The 20,205-nt window shown below is 37.9% G+C and overlaps 1 protein-coding gene across 1 annotated transcript; it reads right to left on the bottom strand.

Annotated features, from left to right (window-relative positions):
- Positions 1-10,426: 10,426 nt before the first annotated feature.
- Positions 10,427-19,989, bottom strand: LOC110668510 (uncharacterized). Its single transcript, XM_021829779.2, has 13 exons — positions 19,823-19,989; positions 19,538-19,696; positions 19,168-19,419; positions 18,980-19,099; positions 18,295-18,375; positions 15,919-16,014; positions 14,947-15,042; positions 14,472-14,525; positions 14,175-14,378; positions 12,929-13,054; positions 12,514-12,579; positions 11,584-11,883; positions 10,427-11,162 (listed from the first exon to the last, which is right to left on the bottom strand). Exons 1-13 carry the CDS (start codon positions 19,883-19,885, stop codon positions 10,689-10,691), a joined length of 2,091 nt encoding a protein of 696 aa, XP_021685471.2. The 5' UTR covers positions 19,886-19,989; the 3' UTR covers positions 10,427-10,688.
- Positions 19,990-20,205: the final 216 nt, after the last annotated feature.

Raw genomic sequence — 20,205 nt, forward strand, 5'->3', positions numbered from 1 at the left:
GGGTAGAAACCCTACAACTTTAGAATGCCCTTTGTCGGTAGCTACCCCACTTAGTGACAACATAGATGTAGATATGGTTTTTCCGGGTAGCCCAGTGGTAGTGGATGGAAAGATCCTCCCAGCAGACTTGGTTCCTCTACCAGTAATGGATTTCGATGTAATCCTGGGGATGGATTGGTTGGCAACTCATTTTGCCACCTTAGACTGCAGGAACAAAAAGGTGTATTTCCACATACCTGGTGTGGAAGAGTTTAGCTTTGATGGTGACAGGAGCGTGGCTCCGTATAATTTGGTGTCAGCAATTAGTGCTAGAAAAATGTTGAGGCGGGGATGCCAAGGGTATTTGGCATTGGTGAGAGATACATCTGTAGAAGGTGTCAGCATGGAAAATGTTCCTGTTGTCAGAGAATTCATGGATGTCTTCTCGAGGAGCTTCTAGGGTTGCCACCAGGAAGGGAAATAGAGTTTTGCATTGATGTTGTGCCGGGTACAAACCCCATATCGATGCCACCTTACAGGATGGCACCAGCAGAATTGAAAGAGCTGAAGGAGCAACTACAGGAGCTGTTGGACAAGGGTTTTATACGTCCGAGCACTTCACCATGGGGTGCTCCTGTTCTATTTGTTAGAAAGAAGGATGGGTCATTGAGGTTGTGTATCGACTACAGACAGCTGAACAAGGTCACTGTGAAGAACAAGTATCCACTTCCTCGGATCGATGATTTGTTTGATCAGCTCCAAGGAGCTAGATTCTTTTCCAAGATAGACCTGCGATCAGGCTACCATCAGTTGAGAATCAGGAATGAGGACGTGTCCAAAACGGCTTTCAGGACAAGATATGGTCATTATGAGTTCTTGGTGATGTCTTTTGGACTCACTAATGCACCAGCAGCCTTCATGGACTTGATGAACAGGGTGTTCAAGCCATTTTTGGACCGTTTTGTCATCGTATTCATAGATGACATTCTGGTATACTCTCGGACCGAGGAAGAACACGTGTGACACTTGAGGATGGTGTTGCAGACTTTGAGGGAGCACCAGCTATACGCCAAATTTTTGAAATGTGAATTTTGGCTAAAAAGCATCTCATTCTTGGGACACGTGGTTTCTAGTGACGGTATTCAAGTGGATCCCAAGAAAATTGAAGCTGTAACTGATTGGCTTAGGCCTACAACAGTCACTGAGGTGCGAAGTTTTCTGGGTTTAGCTGGCTACTATAGGCGTTTTGTACAAGATTTCTCCAGAATAGCGGCTCCCCTAACTAAGTTGACCAGGAAGAATGTTCCATTCAATTGGACAGATGATTGTAAGGTGAGATTCCAGAAGCTTAAGGAGTGTCTAACCACTGCCCCTGTGTTGACACTACCTGTGAGTGGTGAAGGATACACTGTGTATTGTGACGCCTCCAGAGTTGGCCTAGGGTGTGTTTTGATGCAGAATGGGAAGGTAGTGGCTTATGCTTCAAGGCAGCTGAAGAGGCATGAGCAGAACTACCCCACCCATGATTTGGAAATGGCGGCTATAATCTTTGCACTTAAAATCTGGAGACACTACCTGTATGGTGAAGTGTGCGAGATATACATCGACCACAAAAGTTTGAAGTACATCTTCCAGCAGAGGGACTTGAACTTGAGACAGAGGAGATGGATGGAGCTTCTGAAAGACTATGATTGCACCATCCAGTACCACCCTGGAAAGGCCAATGTTGTGGCAGATGCCTTGAGCAGAAAATCTTCTGGCAGTTTGGCGCACATTTCAGTAGAGAAGAGACCACTGATTCAGGAGATACATGAGTTAATGGATCAAGGTTTAATCCTGGATCTTTCAGATGAGGGGGTATTGTTGGCTCACTTTTCAGTGAGGCCAGACTTGAGGGACAGAGTTAGAGTTTCCCAGCACAGAGACCAACAACTGATGAAGATCATAGAAAGAGTACAGCAAGGTGAAGGTGGTGAGTTTGGATTTGCCAATGATGGCGCCCTAGTGCAAGGTTCTAGGATATGTGTGCCCGATGTGGACAACCTCAGGAATGAAATCATGCGAGAGGCACACTACACACTGTACAGTGTCCACCCAGGTTCCACCAAGATGTACCATGATGTGAAAGATAGCTATTGGTGGAATGGCATGAAGAGAGACATAGCAGACTTTGTGTCCAAGTGCTTGACTTGTCAGAAGGTGAAGTTTGAACACCAGAGACCGTCAGGGAAGCTGCAAGAGCTCCCTATCCCAGAATGGAAGTGGGAAATGATCACTATGGATTTTGTGACTGGGTTGCCTTGTACCATGCGAGGATATGATTCGATATGGGTAATTGTAGACCGCTTGACCAAATCAGCTCACTTCTTACCTGTAAAGACTACATACTGCGGTACAAGATGCCCGCTCAACATTCGAGAAATAGTCGATTGCATGGAGTTCCGCCCATAATATCCGATGAGGGCCCCGATTCACTTCTCGATTTTGGAGGAAGTTGCAGGAGGCACTTGGCACACGTTGAACTTCAAGATGACCTTCCACCCTCGCATGACGGACAATGAAAGGACACTCCAAACACTGGAAGACATGCTTCGCTGGAGTGTCTTGGATTTTGGAGGTCAATGGGATGAGCAGCTAGCGTTGGTGGAGTTTGCCTACAACAATAGTTACCACTCCAAAGATAGGATGGCACCCTATGAGGCACTATATGGAAGAAAGTGTAGGTCTCCTCTGTGTTGGACAGAAATGGGGAAGCGAAGGTGCATGATGTAGACAGTGCAAGACACTTCAGAGATGGTTCCCTTAATCGTGAACGATCAAAACAACTTTCAATAGGCGTAAGAGTTATGCACTCCTGCACGAAGGGATGTGGAGTTTGCAAGATGGCGACTATGTATTTCAAGGTTTCTCCAATGAAGGGAGTCATGAGATTTGGAAAGAAGGGCAAGTTGGCACCTCGGTATATTGGACCTTTTGAGGTTACTGATAGAGTTGGGGCAGTTGCCTACCGGTTGGAGCTATCACCCAACCTTTCTCACGTTCATCCCGTGTTTCACATCTCCATGCTCAGGAAATACATTCCCGATCCTTCTCATGTACTGCAGCCGGATGTGATAGAGCTAAAAGAGAACTTGACATTTGAGGAGCAGCCTGTAGCCATAGTGGACTACCAAGTGAGACAGCTGAGATCAAAGTAGATCCCTATGGTTAAGGTTTTGTGGAGGAGTCAGTCAGTGGAAGAGTGCACCTGGGAGTCAGAGCGGGACATGCGTAGCAAGTACCCTTACTTGTTCAATGTATAATCATGTGCTTTATTCTGCCTTGTGTAAAAATTCGAGGACGAATTTTCTGTAAGGGGGGAAGAATGTAACACCCCGAAATTTTAATTTTTATGAGTATTTTGGTATTTTAATTTTATTTAAATTTTAGGAATTTTTTTGAGATTTTTCGGATTTTAAAAATCGGGTTTGATTTTTCGAAAATATAAACTTTGATGATTTTTAAAAATTAATTTAAAGACCACGTGGCAAAACTAAAAATATATTTGGAGTCTACGTATTTTTCTGAGTTTTCCGAATTTTTCGAATTTTTGGACCTCGTTTTGGTCCCGAGGCGAGTAAAAATTTAAAATTTTATTCAATCGAACCGCCGAATCGAATCGGATCGGACCGGTCGAATCGGACCGCCTTTTCCTTTTCTTCTTCCCTTCCCGCCGTCCCTCTCCCTTTTCTCTCGCTTTCTCCTCTCACCCCACTGGCCACGGCCGCCTACCAGCCAAGAGACGGCTGGCGCACCTCACCAATGGGCCACGCTCGAACGGCAGAAAACGCCCGCAACGCCTCTCAGGCGTGCGCTGCCGACTTCCCCGGCCAAATCTGGCCGATCCGGCCACCAATTGGACCGGGTCTTATGTCTAAAATCATCTACTCGGCGAGAGCTTTCCATAGACACCAAGAACGCCGAAATCCATCGAGCGGATTGTCCGATTTTTGCTCGGGAAGATTTTAGCCCATTTTGACTTTTGGGCTAGATTTCTCGAAAACCGTGAATCCCACGAGAAAACCGAGGCCACCAGCACGCTCCATTCGTCGAGAGCTTCGCAACGACATAAATTTCAAAATTTTTCGATACCGTTTTTTGGTGGGTCCCACGGAACTTCGCAGTGTTTTTCCGAGCATTTAATGAGCTTAGAAAATTTTGAAAAATTTATGCACTAACCCCCGTGTTATGGGCTTCGTGTAGGTATCCTCGATTCGCGGAAATTCGACAGTTGACCGTTCGCAAATTTCGCCGCATGCACTGCTATCGGAAAAGTCCCCGAATTGGATCGAGGTTTTGGCTAGCCCCCCATTGTCAGACGTCCCGAGCGCGTTCCCGAAGTCGGAATAGGCAAAGGTAAACCCGAACCTTACTTTTTCGTAATTTTCTAGTGCTTAAATATGATTAAAAATCCATAAAATATTCGTGGTAGCTTAGAAAATTACGATTCTTTTTGCAATAGCTTAGTAATATTGCTAAGGACCGCGGGGCAAAGTTTTATAATTTTTAGAGCTTGTTTGGGCAGTTTTTGCAAAAATGATCAATAATAAGGACTAAATTGAAATTTTGCGTATTGTGATGGGTGATTGATTTGATGGGCCCAGGAGGGGCTGTGTTATATGATTGAACTGTTGATATATGGATGGTGAATATAGAAGTGCGTTTTTAGCTCTTTTGCAGGTTGGGTAGGTCCTAGGTATAGGGGAGACTCTGCCGGATTCTCGGCACGACTTAGGACGTATTGGTCTTTTTCTTTGTTTGTATTGAGTCAGATTGTATTAAATAATTGTAATCTAATTGTCAGGTGAGCCGATGCCTTCTTCCTCCGCCACCACCACGGTGACCATCACAAGTCTGTGAGTAAAATATTAAAATTAAAAGTAATTTCTATATTATTATATTTTCAGCATGCCCATGCATCACTTATATGCAAATATATAAGAAGATAAAGTCTAGGCACGATTTATGAAGCATTGATAACTGATAAAGTGCCATGATGTTGTTGTGGTAATTTGGAGCGCAGCGTGCGTTGGCGTGCGTGTGATGTGGTGTGGACTATGGATAGGACGGGTAGTCACGGCTTGAGTTCTTCGCTGGGACCCGATCCTTCGAGGGGTAGTCACGGCTTGAGTTCTTCGCTGGGACCCTCGATTTGGTTTATTAAGCGAAAGTCCGGCTTGAGTTCTTCGCTGGCACCAGGTTGGATTTAAGAGAGCTGTATAGGGGATCAGCTCCCATATGTTATGATTGATGCTACAGGGTGTGTGAGTGCTCCAAATTACCTTTTTGATGCTATGATGTGAATTTATTGCTGATGTTGCATTTCATTCCACAGGTTGCATGAGTTTTAGATAGTTATAGAGATTATGGTTAAAATTGATATTTTACTCTCTGAGTCGAACGCTCACTCCTGTTCAAAAATTTTTACAGGCCACAGGAGGATATTTTGTTCTGGGTTAACCTGCTTTTCTACTTCGCAGGTTGTTTATCAATATTTGTGTAATTTTATTTACTCCTAGAATTTCTGCATGTGTTAGCAGTAATTATTTGAATTTGGTCTGTAATATTATTATCATGTTGGACCTGTAAACTTAATATTCTATGTCTGTTTTGATGGATTGGATGAGGGAGCTGAGCTCCCGTTTATTATTATGTTGATGAGTATGTGGAGGGTGAGCTGAGCTCCCCAATGGATTGTTTATTGTGTTCACAGGTCGGGTGAGTCGAAAACTCCCCGTTGGAAAGTCCATTTTATGGCCGGACTCTGTCCGTTTATTTTCTTGATATTGGGCCCAAATGGGCCTTAGAGTTGGGTTAATGAACAGTTAGGCTTACTACGGGCCTCGGGGGCTTTAAGCTGGCCCAGGTCCTAGTGCCGGTCCGGCCCATAGGTTAGGTCGTGACAAAAATCTTTAATATTTATGTTTTTATATATTAATTAATATTATTTTTTCAATATTTCAAAGTTTAATTAAAAATAAATCATTTATTTTCTTGCATATATTTCTTGAGTAGAATTATAATGTTTGGCCACTTATTTATAGAAGATAGGAAAATTAATAATCAACTACTACTTGCCCTTCCTTTTCTAAAGTAAAATACAAACTTATTCTATGATACCTTGATATCTTTCAATGTTTTCTTTTTAACTTAGCCTGTGTCACGACCCAACCTATGGGCCGGACCGGCACTAGGACCTGGATCAGCTTAAAGCCCCCGAGGCCCGTAGTAAACCTAACTATTCCTCAACCCAACTCTAAGGCCCATTTGGGCTCAATTTTAAGAATTTAACCGGATAAAGTTCGGCCATAAAATGGATCATTTAACGAGAAGTTTTTTACTCGCCCGACCTGTAAACACAATATATAATAAATTAGAGAGCTCAGCTTACCCTTCACATAATCAAAAGGTCATAACTCAAATGGGAGCTCAGCTCCCTCATCCAATCCTATCATGCATACAGTTAATAATCTTACAGGTCCAACATAACTTTTATAATACAGGCCCAAAGTAAAATAAGTGCTTCTAATACATGGGGAGTCTAAAATTTAACTCAATTATACAAAATATATCAAATATTATTAATGGACCTACAAAGAAAAAGAGCAGGTTAGCCACAACAAATAATCTTCCTGTAGCTTGGAAAAATAGATGAACAAGAGTGAGCGTTCGACTCAAAGAGTAAAATATCAATTTTAACCATAATCTCTATAATTATCTAAAGCTAATGCACCCTGTAGAGTGAAATCCAACATCATCATAATTTTCATATCATAACAATAAAAAGGCAATTTGAAGCACTCACACACCCATCACTGTCAAACAATACATATATGGGAGTTGATCCCCTATACAGCCCTCTTAATCTAACCTCTGCCAGCGAGTGTCTCTCAAGCCAGACTTTCGCTTAACAAACCAAATGTGGGGTCCCAGCGAGTTTCTCTCAAGCTGTGTCTACCCCGAAGAATCGGGTCTCAGCGAGTGTCTCTCAAGCTGTGTCTACCCATCCTGTCCATATCCAATACCATACCACACGCACGCCACGCATACACACTGCTCCAAATTATCACAAACAACATCTATAATACTTCAACAATTATGAATGCAATATAAAATGTGCCTAGTGTTTAACTACATAAATACATATTTATAAATGATGCATGAGCATACTTGAACATATAATAATATCGAAATTACAATTAAAATTAATATTTTACTCACAGACTTAACCGAAGTCACTATGGCGGCTGGCCGGAGGAGAAAGGCTGTCCCTGCTCACCTGATAATTTTATTACAATTATTTAATACATTTGACTCAATACAAACTAAGAAAAGACTAAAGATGTCCTAAGTCATGCCGAAAATCTAGCAGAATCTCCCTTATACCTAGGACCTACCCAACCTGCAAAATAGCTTAAAACGCACTTATATATTCACAAATTACACACCCACAACTCAATCACATCACACAGCCCCTCCTGGGCCCATCCAAACAGTCAACAATCATAATATGAAAAATTACAGTTTAGTCATTATAATTAATCCTTTTGCAAAAACTATCCAAATGAGCTCTAAAAATTCTAAAACTTTGCCCTGCGGTCCTTAGCAATATTACTAAGCTAATGCAAAAGGAATTATAATTTTCTAAGCTACCACGAATATTCTATGGATTTTTAATCCAATTCAATCACTAAATAATTAAGAAAAAGTAAGGTTCGGGTTTACCTATGCCGATTCCGACTCCGGGAACGCACTCGAGAAGTCTGACAATGATGGGATAGCCAAAATCTTGACCCAATTCCAAGACTTTTTTAGTAGCCTGTCTGCCCGGCCCGAAATTTACAGACCTGGGCAACCGTTGAATTTCCGCTAATTGAAGATACCTACAAGTAGCCCACAACACAGAAGTTAGTATATAATTTTTACGGAATTTTCTAAGCTCATTTAGTGTTTTAAAAAACACTACGAAGTTTTACCAGAACGAAAAACGGTGTCAAAAAATTTTAAAATTAGCATTACCGCGAGGCTCTCGACGAGTGGAGCACTCTAGTACTCTCGGTTTTCTCGTGGGGTTCATGGTTTGCGAGAAATTTAGCCCAAAAATCTAAATAGGCTAAAACTTTCCAGATAAAAATTGGGCAAACTACTCAATGGATTTTGGTGTTCTTGATGTCTATGGAAAACTCTCGAGGTGTAGAAGAGGTTTGGCACAAGATCCGATCCGATTGGTGGCCGGATCGGCAGGAATCGGCCCAGGAAGACAAAATAATGCGCTGCGCATTAGGGCGTCTTCGGGCGCATTTTCCCAGCACCTTAGGCGACGGTCGAGAAGGGGGACAGGCTGGGGTGGCGCACTGGCGAGTTGGGAAGGCTGAAGCGGCGAGAGGAGGAGATAGGAGAGAGAAAACGAGAGATGAGTGTCTGGCACGCGCGCGGAGGGAAGAAGAAAAGGAAATGGTCAATCCGATTTGACCGGACCGGTTTGATTAGGCCGATTCGATTCATGATACAAAATTTCAAATTTTTATTCTGCCTTGAGACCGAAAACGAGGCTCAAAAATTTCGAAAAAATTCTAGAAAACTCAGAAAAATTCGTAGAGTCCAAATATATTTTTAGTTTTACCACATGATTTTTAAATTAATTTTTAAAAATCATCAAAGTTTTATATTTTCAGAAAATCGAATCCGATTTCTAAAATCTGAAAAAAAATTTCAAATAATTTCCTAAAATTTAAATAAAATAAAATATAAATAGTTACCCATAAAATAATAAATTTAAAAATTAGGGGTTTCAACTTCACCATATCATGAAAATAGCCATCCTACGAAGAAGATTAAATTATTATAATTCTAAGAGTTGGGTAAGATCGTTTTCATCACCAAAGTTCTAAATGATTATCTTACTTCTTGTTTTGGTTTGTTATTATCTACAATTTGGAACCATTTGATTTAAGCTTAATTAACATTATTTTCATTAATTAATCATAAATTTAAAAGTTGATTATTTTTTAATAAAAAAAAATCATTGAATCACTGAAATAGTATAAGAAAAATTTAATCAATAATATTGGTATTAAAAAAAATTATAACTTAAAGATTTTAATTTTTTATTTCTTATCTTAAAACCTTATTCATTCACTCCATTGTGCACAATTATTTATTTATAAACAATAAAATTCGATTATTATAACATATAAATATCTTAACAAGTGATGGATTTAAATTTCATTGACAATAATACTTTTCTAATGTTATAAACGACGGGTTAATTTCAATTAAAAGAAAAAATATTGAATTATTTTGAAGACATTTGTAAACTTCAATCGTTAAGAAGATGGTGGATTTGTCCCAATGCAACTTTCATCATTTTGAAGAATGCCTCGATTAGACAAGCAAAGCATAAAATACCATCCAATATATATAACCTTCTCACTGTGCATGGCTAAAGTGATGCACCGCCCAAAATAGTAACATGGCAACATCATACTTACACATTATTTTATAATAATTGTTATCATGTAGTATGCTCAAAACAATTCCACTATCATAGTCTTTTCTCATAGCAAAGGCTGCAATTATTTATTATTTTCACTAATTACCCATTCTCTATTCTCAATTGGCAATTGGTGGTCTGCAGTCTAAACAAATTCCTAAACCTTTATTGAAAAAAAAAAAAAAGAAACTGCTTAATAGACATGTGATATTTTTGTTATTTTATTATTTTTTTTACATAGACATACCTAATTGATGAGATTATGTATATAGGACATGATTTGAATTGGTATTCAAAACTATAAAAAAAAGGACCGAAATTGACAGGGCTATAATAGGTTTTATTTAGAGTTTAATTAATGGGAAATGGTTGTTCTCTCCTATCCCAATTTGGATTGCCTCAGATCACGATAACCCTTCTTTTGTTTCTGTCAAGGATGGTCCTGCCTCTCCTTTCAGCTGACAGCCTAAGATTCCATGAGTACGAGTTGATTGGCTTAATAATACGTCTTTTTGAATTTAAAAAAACCCAGGCAGTCTTCTTGAAAACATTGGTGGCTCATATACAGAGCCTTTGACAGGTACGATTAAGATTTATGAGATCTCCATCATGAAGCCCTTCACGCGCCCCGACCATCTAATATAATCTTGGGTGAGAAGGAAGACCTCCAATACCAATTACCAGTACAATAAAACAGTAGTAGCATCGAGCACATAAATGAGTTAACAAAGTCTCGGCCACATTTACTAAATGAAATGAAAATTGAATCGGTGAAAAGATGAGAGCTCTACCCAAGCTTCTTGCATTCCAGACTAGCCCATTTTGAGAAATAATCAGGCCAGCCCATATAAGGCATTCAAGAGTATCGCTTCTGCCTCAACTTCCAAGATGGTAAATCTCTCCAAAGGCAATGTCTAAGATAAACAGAACTTTCATATTACAAGTTAATCCAAAAATTTTCTAAAAACCATATTAAGATCAGCCCAGAGTCATCCACAATGTTAGTTCCATAATTTTGCAGTTCCCTAAAATCCTCTCTATACATGTTCTGGTAATTCCTTGCTCTGATGCCTGCTACGCAGATCAAAAGGATATCCCATATCAACCACTTGATGCTGTGATTCTCTTCAAGGCTGATGATCATCAATTTCAGACAAACAGTTATAAATTACCATTCTCACCGAGGACCAGATGAACGTGGTTTTCCCTTCATGGAGTTCAAGTGTTGGGTCACGAAGATGACCCCCATCACAATTAAAAGGCAGCCAACCAGTGTGCTGAAGAAGAGGGCACCAGGTGTCCTTGTCTGCACAAAGCCATATACCCCATTTGATGTCACAACAATAAGGTCAGTAAGCCCATCATTTGAGAAGTCCTCGCAGATCAAGGCATGGGAGGGTGGTGCAGGAAGGTCGATTGCTGTTTGTATGCTTCCTCTGGCAGATATCACTACTGCCTCTTGATCTCCTGCCGCAAGAATCATTTGTTGGTTGTCATGCAATCGCAAAGAAAATGCCTTCAGCGTTGGGACAACCATGCCACCTTCCATCATCCCTGATGGAGAAGGTAGATTTGACCATGTAGCCTCTGTCAAGAGTTGCCATTGCCAGATGGCATCATGGCCATGTAAGCCAGGAGAGTATGCAGTGACCTGAAAGATGTGGCACCTTAATGAGTCACTAATACCTCAGCATACTTGACCTCTTATTTCTGCACAGCTAACAGTCACAAAGATTTTCTTTTATAAATAAATAAAATATCAACACTAATCCAATTGGATAGCTCCATTTAGGGAACAAATTTCCCTTCATGGGAAAAACCATTTCGAAGATCATATTGTTTCTTCAAATGCTGTAATAAGAGGAAATTATCAGTTAGCACAAGAGCATGCTCCACTGGAAAAGAATTGTTGTGAGACCCACCTAGTACACAACCTAACTAATAATTTCAAAATATAATAATGTTCCAAATTATAAAAAGAATACACAAATAAAGATAATGAAACAAAACAATTTTCTTTATCAGATTGCAATTTAGTAACAATAAGAAAATAGGCTCAGATTACAGCATACCTCCCCGCGATTTGTCAAGAAGATAACATCACCATGACTCCCCTTGCGATGCTTATGACCATCACTTCTTGGGATGAGAATAGGTGTTGCTACCTCTAAAGAAGATACATCAGATGTACGGCCAAAATTTCTTGAGAACTCTCCATGTTGGAATAAGTTAAATGGGGAATGATGACATATAGAAGCATTGAAGAGTTGCTCTCGTACTGGTACACCAGAAGTTGCAACTGCCCAACAAGGTCGCAGCACTTCCATTGATCCACTAACAACAGTCTGCTCAGCTCCATTTCCCCCAACAGCCTGAAGAGATGATTCTATTCCAGTTTAACACCCATATACCTAGCCGACTTTTCCTACTAAATATTGGTTTCTAATAAATATTATTTCACAAGTGAAGTATATGAGAATGGAAAAGCAAATATACTGTCCCATTAGATAACATAATATAACCAACATGAATTTACCTGAGGATCAGGATTATCTGCAATAGCCATTTGCATATGACAAAGCCTTTACACAAACACAAGTTGCGTAAAAATACAAATGCATGAAAATGTGAAACATAAGCCAGAAATTGCAGATTGACCGTGGATATAAAAATACCAGGAGCACAAAACACAACAACTTGGGTTTTCTCATGCTTATTGGGATTATCAATCCAGGAAAACAAGATCACTGTACCCTGGGTCATTCAAGTCAAGTTAGCAATGGAAATATCTAACCACATCAATGACCAGCAACATGGGTATATGGCAGACTAGCATTGCGCAACATATGATTGCAAGAAAGTGAATTGCAATATTTCAACCAAACAAAGTTGTGACATACGGATGCCACAGCAAACATTAAATCAACACTTACTGATGCAGTTTTTGTTACTAGAATTAAGATAAGAATCAAAATGAAGAGTTTCAAGAAACAAACACACACCTGGACATGGTCTAGGACGCCATCCCCATTAATATCAGCATGAAGGCCACCTTCTTGGAGATGAAGCTGATGATATAATCAGTGTCCATTGAACTCATTAGAAACTATATAACAATAAATCTGAAGAATCCATTGATAGCTGTAAAGATATTCATGAATGCCACTCATTCAACTTCGTATGTGCGAATACATATGCATGCACACACAGATAGAAATCTTCTAATAAATAAGCATAGCTTGAATATATAAAATGAAAAAGGCTAGCCATTCTTGCTGTAACAGCACCATCTAATTACGGCAGTTAAGGTTGGCAGCTTGAAAAAGAACTTCACTTAGCAGTTGCACATTGCCAACTAAAATTTCAAATGATATAAAATACTCTTAACTGAAACTATGTCATGGGCTTAATCTTTACCTTACAAATAGAACGACCTGATGCCAAGTGAACAGCTTCTATCCCTTCTTTTTGATGAGCCACAACAACATTTGGAACCCACCAAAGCTGAGTGTAGTTTGTTATGGTTGGAATATAAGGTAATGGCTGCATCAACAAAGTGTAATGGGTTTGAGAAGAGTATGATGTTTATAAGACAAAAATCCCCAGATGCCACTTTGGTGATGGACACTCTTACACATGCAAATTGTAACATCACAAGTGCAACAGAAAGCAAAAGTAAACTCACTAGTATAATTTATAAAGATCTAGTCACCTTTTTACTTTACTATTCTTTCCTAACAAGTAATTGATAGAATGGGCGCACATCTAACCAGTTTTATATTACAAGTAATATTCAGCCTACCACTGTAACATTGGATGCTTAACAATATTCACATTAGTTAAGAAGTGATAAAGCAGATGGCGTTCCTCAATTCACAAACTTCAGCAACACAACCCCCAATTCCACAATGGAAAAGTTAGAATCCAGAATTACCATTTAAAAATTTCCACTTTAATGCAAGGCTGGAGAGTGACTAAAACAGACGCATAAAAATAAGCTGTCCAAAGAATTTATAACTGCAAACGTAAAATATTTGTAATGGAAGATGGAACACATTCAAGAGTTACTTAAGTTGACTTCATGTTCACAAATATTTAGAAAGACTCAAAAGGTAGTTGAAAGTGAAAAGAATTGTTTTAATTATGTAAATGATAAGGTAAACAGTTACAAGAGTTGGAATGTACAACGAGCATAAAGGCACATGATTCTACTCAATTGACCATATGACAGAAATTGGACAAAGATAGAAGAAAGAAGAAACAATTCTCTTCTATGACTTGCTTTCCTGTCTTCTTTTATATGGTATTATGGTACCACCATAAAACTTCACAATATCCACAAAGCACGAACAAATCTCAACTTACAGTAGTTTATCAATGGTACCCACACAATTTGATTTTAAAAGGGGGAAGTTTGCTAATAAATGTAAAACATGAATGGAGGTAAAAAAAAAAAAAAAGGTCCTTGAAGAGATAAGCAATCATAAACAGAACCAAAACTATGCATCCAATCAACAGTTATATAAAATTTCCAAGCACAGCTCATAATTCAAATCGAACCTCCACGGAACGTACAGCATACATCTTCATATTAATCCATTTATTGAGTTTCAACTACATTTAAGCTCAACTGCATACTGATTCAATCTGCAGCAGGCCTTACCTTCTTAGATTTTGCTGACCCAGCATAATTTGCAGCTTTTCCAATGATGTTAGAAATTTTTTTTGTAGAGTCCTTCCCAGGAGGATGATTTTCCTCAGGCTTGTGAAAAGGATAGTTCGTAGTCTTTCCAGGAACTTTTTTCAAAGCTTTTCTTTTGTGACGCCTGAAGTGCGTCAACTTCAACCAAGTATCTTCTCTCCTATCCTGATACAAAGATAAATACAAAATGTGATTTGAATAGCTCCTAAAGAATATCATTAACAAAATGCATAAACGAAGAACATCTAACGTACTCACCCAGTGATGTGGCATAACTCCGAGAATGGACTCCCTAAATTCCCTGCATTCATGCTAAGGTGCAACATTGCTCAGCATGCAAATCTTTAGGAGAGATAGCCAATAGAAAAGGCAGTAACAATTACTTTGGAAATAAAAGAAAATAAAACACAAGAACATAGGACTTTTCTCTTCAAAGAAAATTATTTTGGGTTGGTATTGGTTTGAGGCTTCAAAATTTGTGATAGAAGCATATTCAGGCCAATTTCAGCTTGAAACGATAAATCCAAAAACCTGAGGAAGATAAACTAATGCAATCCAAAAACTTAAGAAACACAACTGTTCTAATTGGTCATCAATGACTTTTTCTTGGGAGATTATAAGAACAAAAATAAGTCAAGATGTTAATATCAATAAGAAGGTATCGCGATTTATATAAGAATTCAGTAATTACAATTCAGAGTAATAAGTTTCTCAAAATGGCTCCAAGGCCTACCTCTCCAGGATGACGGCTATTCAGAGCATGGACGTCAAGCTTGTAGTTATGTTGGGGAATTAGTTGGGATGCATCTGAAGATTGCGGCTCTATATTCTAAACAACAAAAATGATGATATTATTAATTGAAAAAGGACCGTCTATTTTACATAAGAAACATAGCATACTATCCATAAGGTGCTGCATGAATGAAAGTTTCCTAATTAAAATTACCATCCAAATTGTTTGTATGTTTATATTGGCCATATGATATGTTTCTCTTGGTACAAGAGAATGGCATAAATAAAATTCTGTTTAAAAACGGTGACGAAATTTGTTTGGCAGTTTAAAGAAAATTTAAAAATTGCCCTGCTTTTTCACTCTAGAAAATATTCAGTTAGGAAAACCAAAAAACCCATATCCAGGGCCATAGACATTTTCAAGTTTTGTCCATTGAGCAGTGTAATATTTTGAAATGCAGTACAATTTCTTTTTAAATTGCAGTTAAAAAAATTATTTTTTTAAAATTTTTTTTTAATCAAGTTCTCAATGTTTTTAAATTGGGAAGTCCATGGGCCCAATACACACAATTAAAGGAATCGATACACAAATCTTGAAAAGTTCAAGGACTTGAAATTTGAAGATGTCTCTTAAATTACAGTTACTTAAAGGAAGCACATGCATCTTAAAGAAACTTTGATGGTCAATGTGATAGCAACACATTTAGGCTAAAACAAAAAAATGAAAACACTAGAGTACAATGACATAGTGCAAAACTTAAATTTAGTTAATGTCTAGCTAATAGTTAATTTTACAACAAACAGCTACAAATTACTAAGGCATGAACAGCACATCTTCCAAAGAGAATAAAACTAAGGACTTGTGAGTCATCATGGCAGTTCCATACAACCAAAAAATGGACACAAACTATAATCCTACAGATATGATACAAGAAATAACTAAGAAGACATTAATAATTGATAAATAGGTAACCTCATTCTTTCTACTCCATCGAAGGGTACCAGTTCGACCAGCATATGCATAAAATGCAAAATGACGCAAATTCATGGTTCCAGAGTTCTCTGAAGCCTACAAAGGATATAAAAAGGCACTATAAGCATCTGACGCTAAAGGGGGAAGGAATAAATGATATCAACAATGATCACAACTGAGGCATATGATAATGACATTGAGCAGCTTGAAATGAAAAGAGAGCCATAATAACAAAAATTAGCAGATATCAAGAAGCATAAGTGCATTGGTACATTACATGTAAGAGGAGCAAAATCTTTCTCCATATTTTGGGGGAGACATTATCAAAGAGTTTCCATTTGTTGACACAAACAATCTATACTTTTAGAATGACTTAATCTCAATATATTTGCATCAATGGGACATCATAAACAGAAGAGAAATGTTTAATGGAACCATGGGGATAGGAAAGTATCTAGTTCTGATCATAATTTCCTATCTAAGCTTAGGAGTATACAAACATCTTCAAATATTTGGTTGAGTGATAGTTAAGAGTTTAATCTAAAGACAATTTGCAGTAAAGAATAAATTTCAAAATTTCATGACTTAATTGTTAAAATTATAAGGTGTCAATTCCAATCAGTTTATACACAATAATTTCAGTGATATTTAATGAAAAACCTTCACAGAATGGTAAGGTTTCTTCATTATGATTTCAAGATCTCAAGTTTAAACTTCAAAATAGCCTACTACATGCACAAAACCCTCCCTAGACCTAGCAATATAAGATGTAATATACACGCATGTTAAAGGTGCATAGGGTGCTGGCCAGTGCCTCGACCATGGTCAAGTGGGAAACCTTTAATAGGCACATGTTTTATGGTACAAGACAACGCAAGGCTTGCGTCACAAATCTCTACCACCAACAAGCTCTCTCACTAGCAAAGGATACCACCACCAGACTCCAAATTTTCTGTCCTAACAAAATCCAACGCCAGTGCACTAGAAAGTTGCTGGAAAGTTTGTTGCCATTGACAGAAAGTTGTAGAATCTTGCTGAACCACCATGCCTAGGCCGTAGAGTCTCTAGCCGTAAATCCTTCCATTTCCAAAATCCATTTTCCTCACATCTCTCTCCTCAGATCTTGTTTCAGGTCCTCAACTTTTCTCTTCCTCTTTCCCCCACCCACACACCCCCCCCCCCTCCCCCCCCTCCCTTGGCATTGAAACACGTCTTAGCTTTATTATTGTTCAAGTCTATGTTCTTTTTGTTGTCTTTTTCTTGATGGTTAGATAGCAAATTTAGAATAATGCTTTGAAGATTGCAACTTTGGTCAATTTGGTTAAATAGTGCTAATATCTTGAAATTGTTTCCAACACTAGATCTTAGTTTTGATTTTCTTTTGACAATTGGCCTCTCTCAAGTGCATGCCTGCACCTAGGATCCAAGACCCCTTTGCACCTTAATGTATAATTTGCACATTTAATAATTACGGTATTATGAAATAAAAAACCCTTTTTCTTATCATTTTTATAATTGAGTGGTTGCACTAGCAAGTGGCAACCAAGCAAATAACCTATTCAACAAGTCAACTTCTATCGAAGTGTATTTTTTCACATTTTCCTAACCTAAGATAAGTTATGTCACTTGACATACAAGAAATGAAGGCCATCCTCAATGCTTTCAACCCTTGTGGAGACAATAGTAGAAAGAAAATTTGTTCATTATCCTTTTAGGCTAACAAGTATGAGTTAAGGATTTAAATCACACGTGACGAATTAAGATTACCAATTAATTTTTCATGTTTACTCTATGGATGATAAGAGTATCAAAGATTACCTCATTCCAAAAATGTTTTCTCCTAAATTGGATGCATTACTTGTCTCTATGATCTATAGTCGACTCATTAATGATAGTGAAATTATCATTTTTGAAATGAACAAAATTTTCACTGGAATACTTACCATGTTACTAATGTAAATTATGACAACAGAAAGCGGAGAAAACCATTGTTCTTATGTAAATATCTTTAGTTTTCTATTGGACATAGTCTAAACACTTGTTCATGTAAGCATGAAATGCTATTTCAAAGTACAAGACTCGATTACATTCAATTTAAAATCATCCTTAAGAACTTGCTAAACTTGGTCCATCCAGATGGAGATTAATTGAAATTTGCTTCTTTCAAGCCTTACATTCACAATCTTAACAAAGTATACTACTTTATTACATATCAAATATAATCACCCTTAGAATGTTGGCAAGCCTTATACCCAAGTCTAAATAATTGTTAGTATGCTTGACTAATAACAAGTCTAGTCACAAAATTGTGCAAATCCCATATCCATAATAACAAATGAATAGAAAAGAGAATATCAAATATATGTCCATATATACCTCCTTCTCGTTAGCACTTCTTCTATGCTGCTCAGCATTTCTCTCGGCTACCCCAATTTCTTCAAAAGGATCCAAGTATATCTGGAAATGGAAATCAGAAATTCAGTTCAAACAAAATTATAGTTCCTCTGTGAAACTATACAACGCTAACACGTTAACAGGTTTCTAGAAAATTTGTCTTCATCAACTTAAATCTGGACGCAAATTACAAAAGGAAAGAATTATGATCTGATTAGCAAAGGTTGCACCGAAAATGCATAGAAAATCGAAAAACTGAAACAGCAAGAAACAATGAAGAAAGTAGGTATAATCTCAGGAAACGTGGAAAAGAAAAATGACAAAGCGAGCCTAAAAGTAGAACATATTTCAGAATTCTAGTCTTCTGTAGATGCAATATCCACACCAGACTTCCAGATCCAATTTCTTTATTATTTCAGGTCCTACCCTGTAAAACAAAAAATTGAATTCTGGTACACAACCATGGATAGCCCAAGTTTGAAGTAATAAAAGTGAGCAGGCATGCAACAAATGCCCTTGTCTAAACTCTGTAGCTTAATGCTTGAAATGAAATCCCCCTGCCTCCCATCCAAAAAAAAAAAATCTACCTAATCAATCCTGTAAACAAAGTAGCAACAAGGAAAAATACAACACAACAAACTATTGCCTAAAGTTACAAGAAACATACATGTGGCTGCATTTCCATCCTCCCACCAACAATAACCAACCCTGTATCCCCGTGCTTCACAGTGTAATTACTTATCGAGATTGCAATCTCCCTGTGGTGAGCATTATGTGGAAAATCTTCCTACACAAAAACCAAAGTATTTGTAAACTGGAAATTGTAAATAACAAAAGCACAATGAAGTTACCAACCTGCAGATTTGTTTCCCATAGCTTTTTTAGGTTGTGATCAAAGCACATTACAGACCACCCGGAAGTAACCACCACCAACACCTGCTTCAGTGGTTGGCCCTGCTTATAAGTTTTGTCAATAACACCAGCAGCCATAGCCACTGCCCTCCTACCAGATGCAACACGAATTTTGTCAGGCAATAGTGAGACCTCCGCAAGCACTCTCGCTTCACTGAACCCCTCGTCCACCCGCCTAGAATGGGGCTCCAACACCTAACACATATAAAATCACATCACACAATCAAACCCGCCAAAACCCACTAATACTCCACTGACAGGGACAAAAAAAAAGAGGAGGCAAAATTAGAGAACATGGTGTTCAATATGGGACCTGAATTTTGGCATCATGAGTAGCGACAAGCACTTCCTTCCTCCCGTCACCGTTTAGATCGGCAACAACAGGTGGTGGAAGACGATCAGCTTCGTATTTAATTGGGTATTCATCGGATAGATGAAACCATGCCTCTCTAAACGAGAAATCACCCTCATGCTATAAAACAAGAATTAGTTACAAATAAAAACACTGATCACCATAAAAATATGTTGGAATGAACATAAAATTTAAATGATTAGAAAAGAAACAGAAAGGGAAAGGATTTTAGGGTTTTGTGATTACCTGAAGAGAGAAAAAAATAGCGAAAGCAGAGAGCATGAGAATAGCCAAATCTCGCTTCCTCATGTTGGCTTTCCGATCACTTTCTCAACATTCAATATTTTTCAGTCGCACTGCCAATTAAACTACAAGAAGCTAAATTTCACGCTGGGTTGTCTTTAAATCTTAAAATTTTGTTGACTTAAATTTATTACTCTTCCGTACAATAAAATATATTTAATCCTTATTTTTACATATATGTCTACTTTTATTTTTATACATATTTTTCGCATAATTTAAAAAATATAATTAATATAATTAAAATAATAAATTTTACCTATTTTTCATACTATATTTTATATTTATATTATTTTATTAAAAATTAAATAATTTATACTGTTAAATTA

This window comes from Hevea brasiliensis, chromosome 16 (genome assembly GCF_030052815.1).
Source record: "Hevea brasiliensis isolate MT/VB/25A 57/8 chromosome 16, ASM3005281v1, whole genome shotgun sequence".
Taxonomy (NCBI): domain Eukaryota; kingdom Viridiplantae; phylum Streptophyta; class Magnoliopsida; order Malpighiales; family Euphorbiaceae; genus Hevea; species Hevea brasiliensis.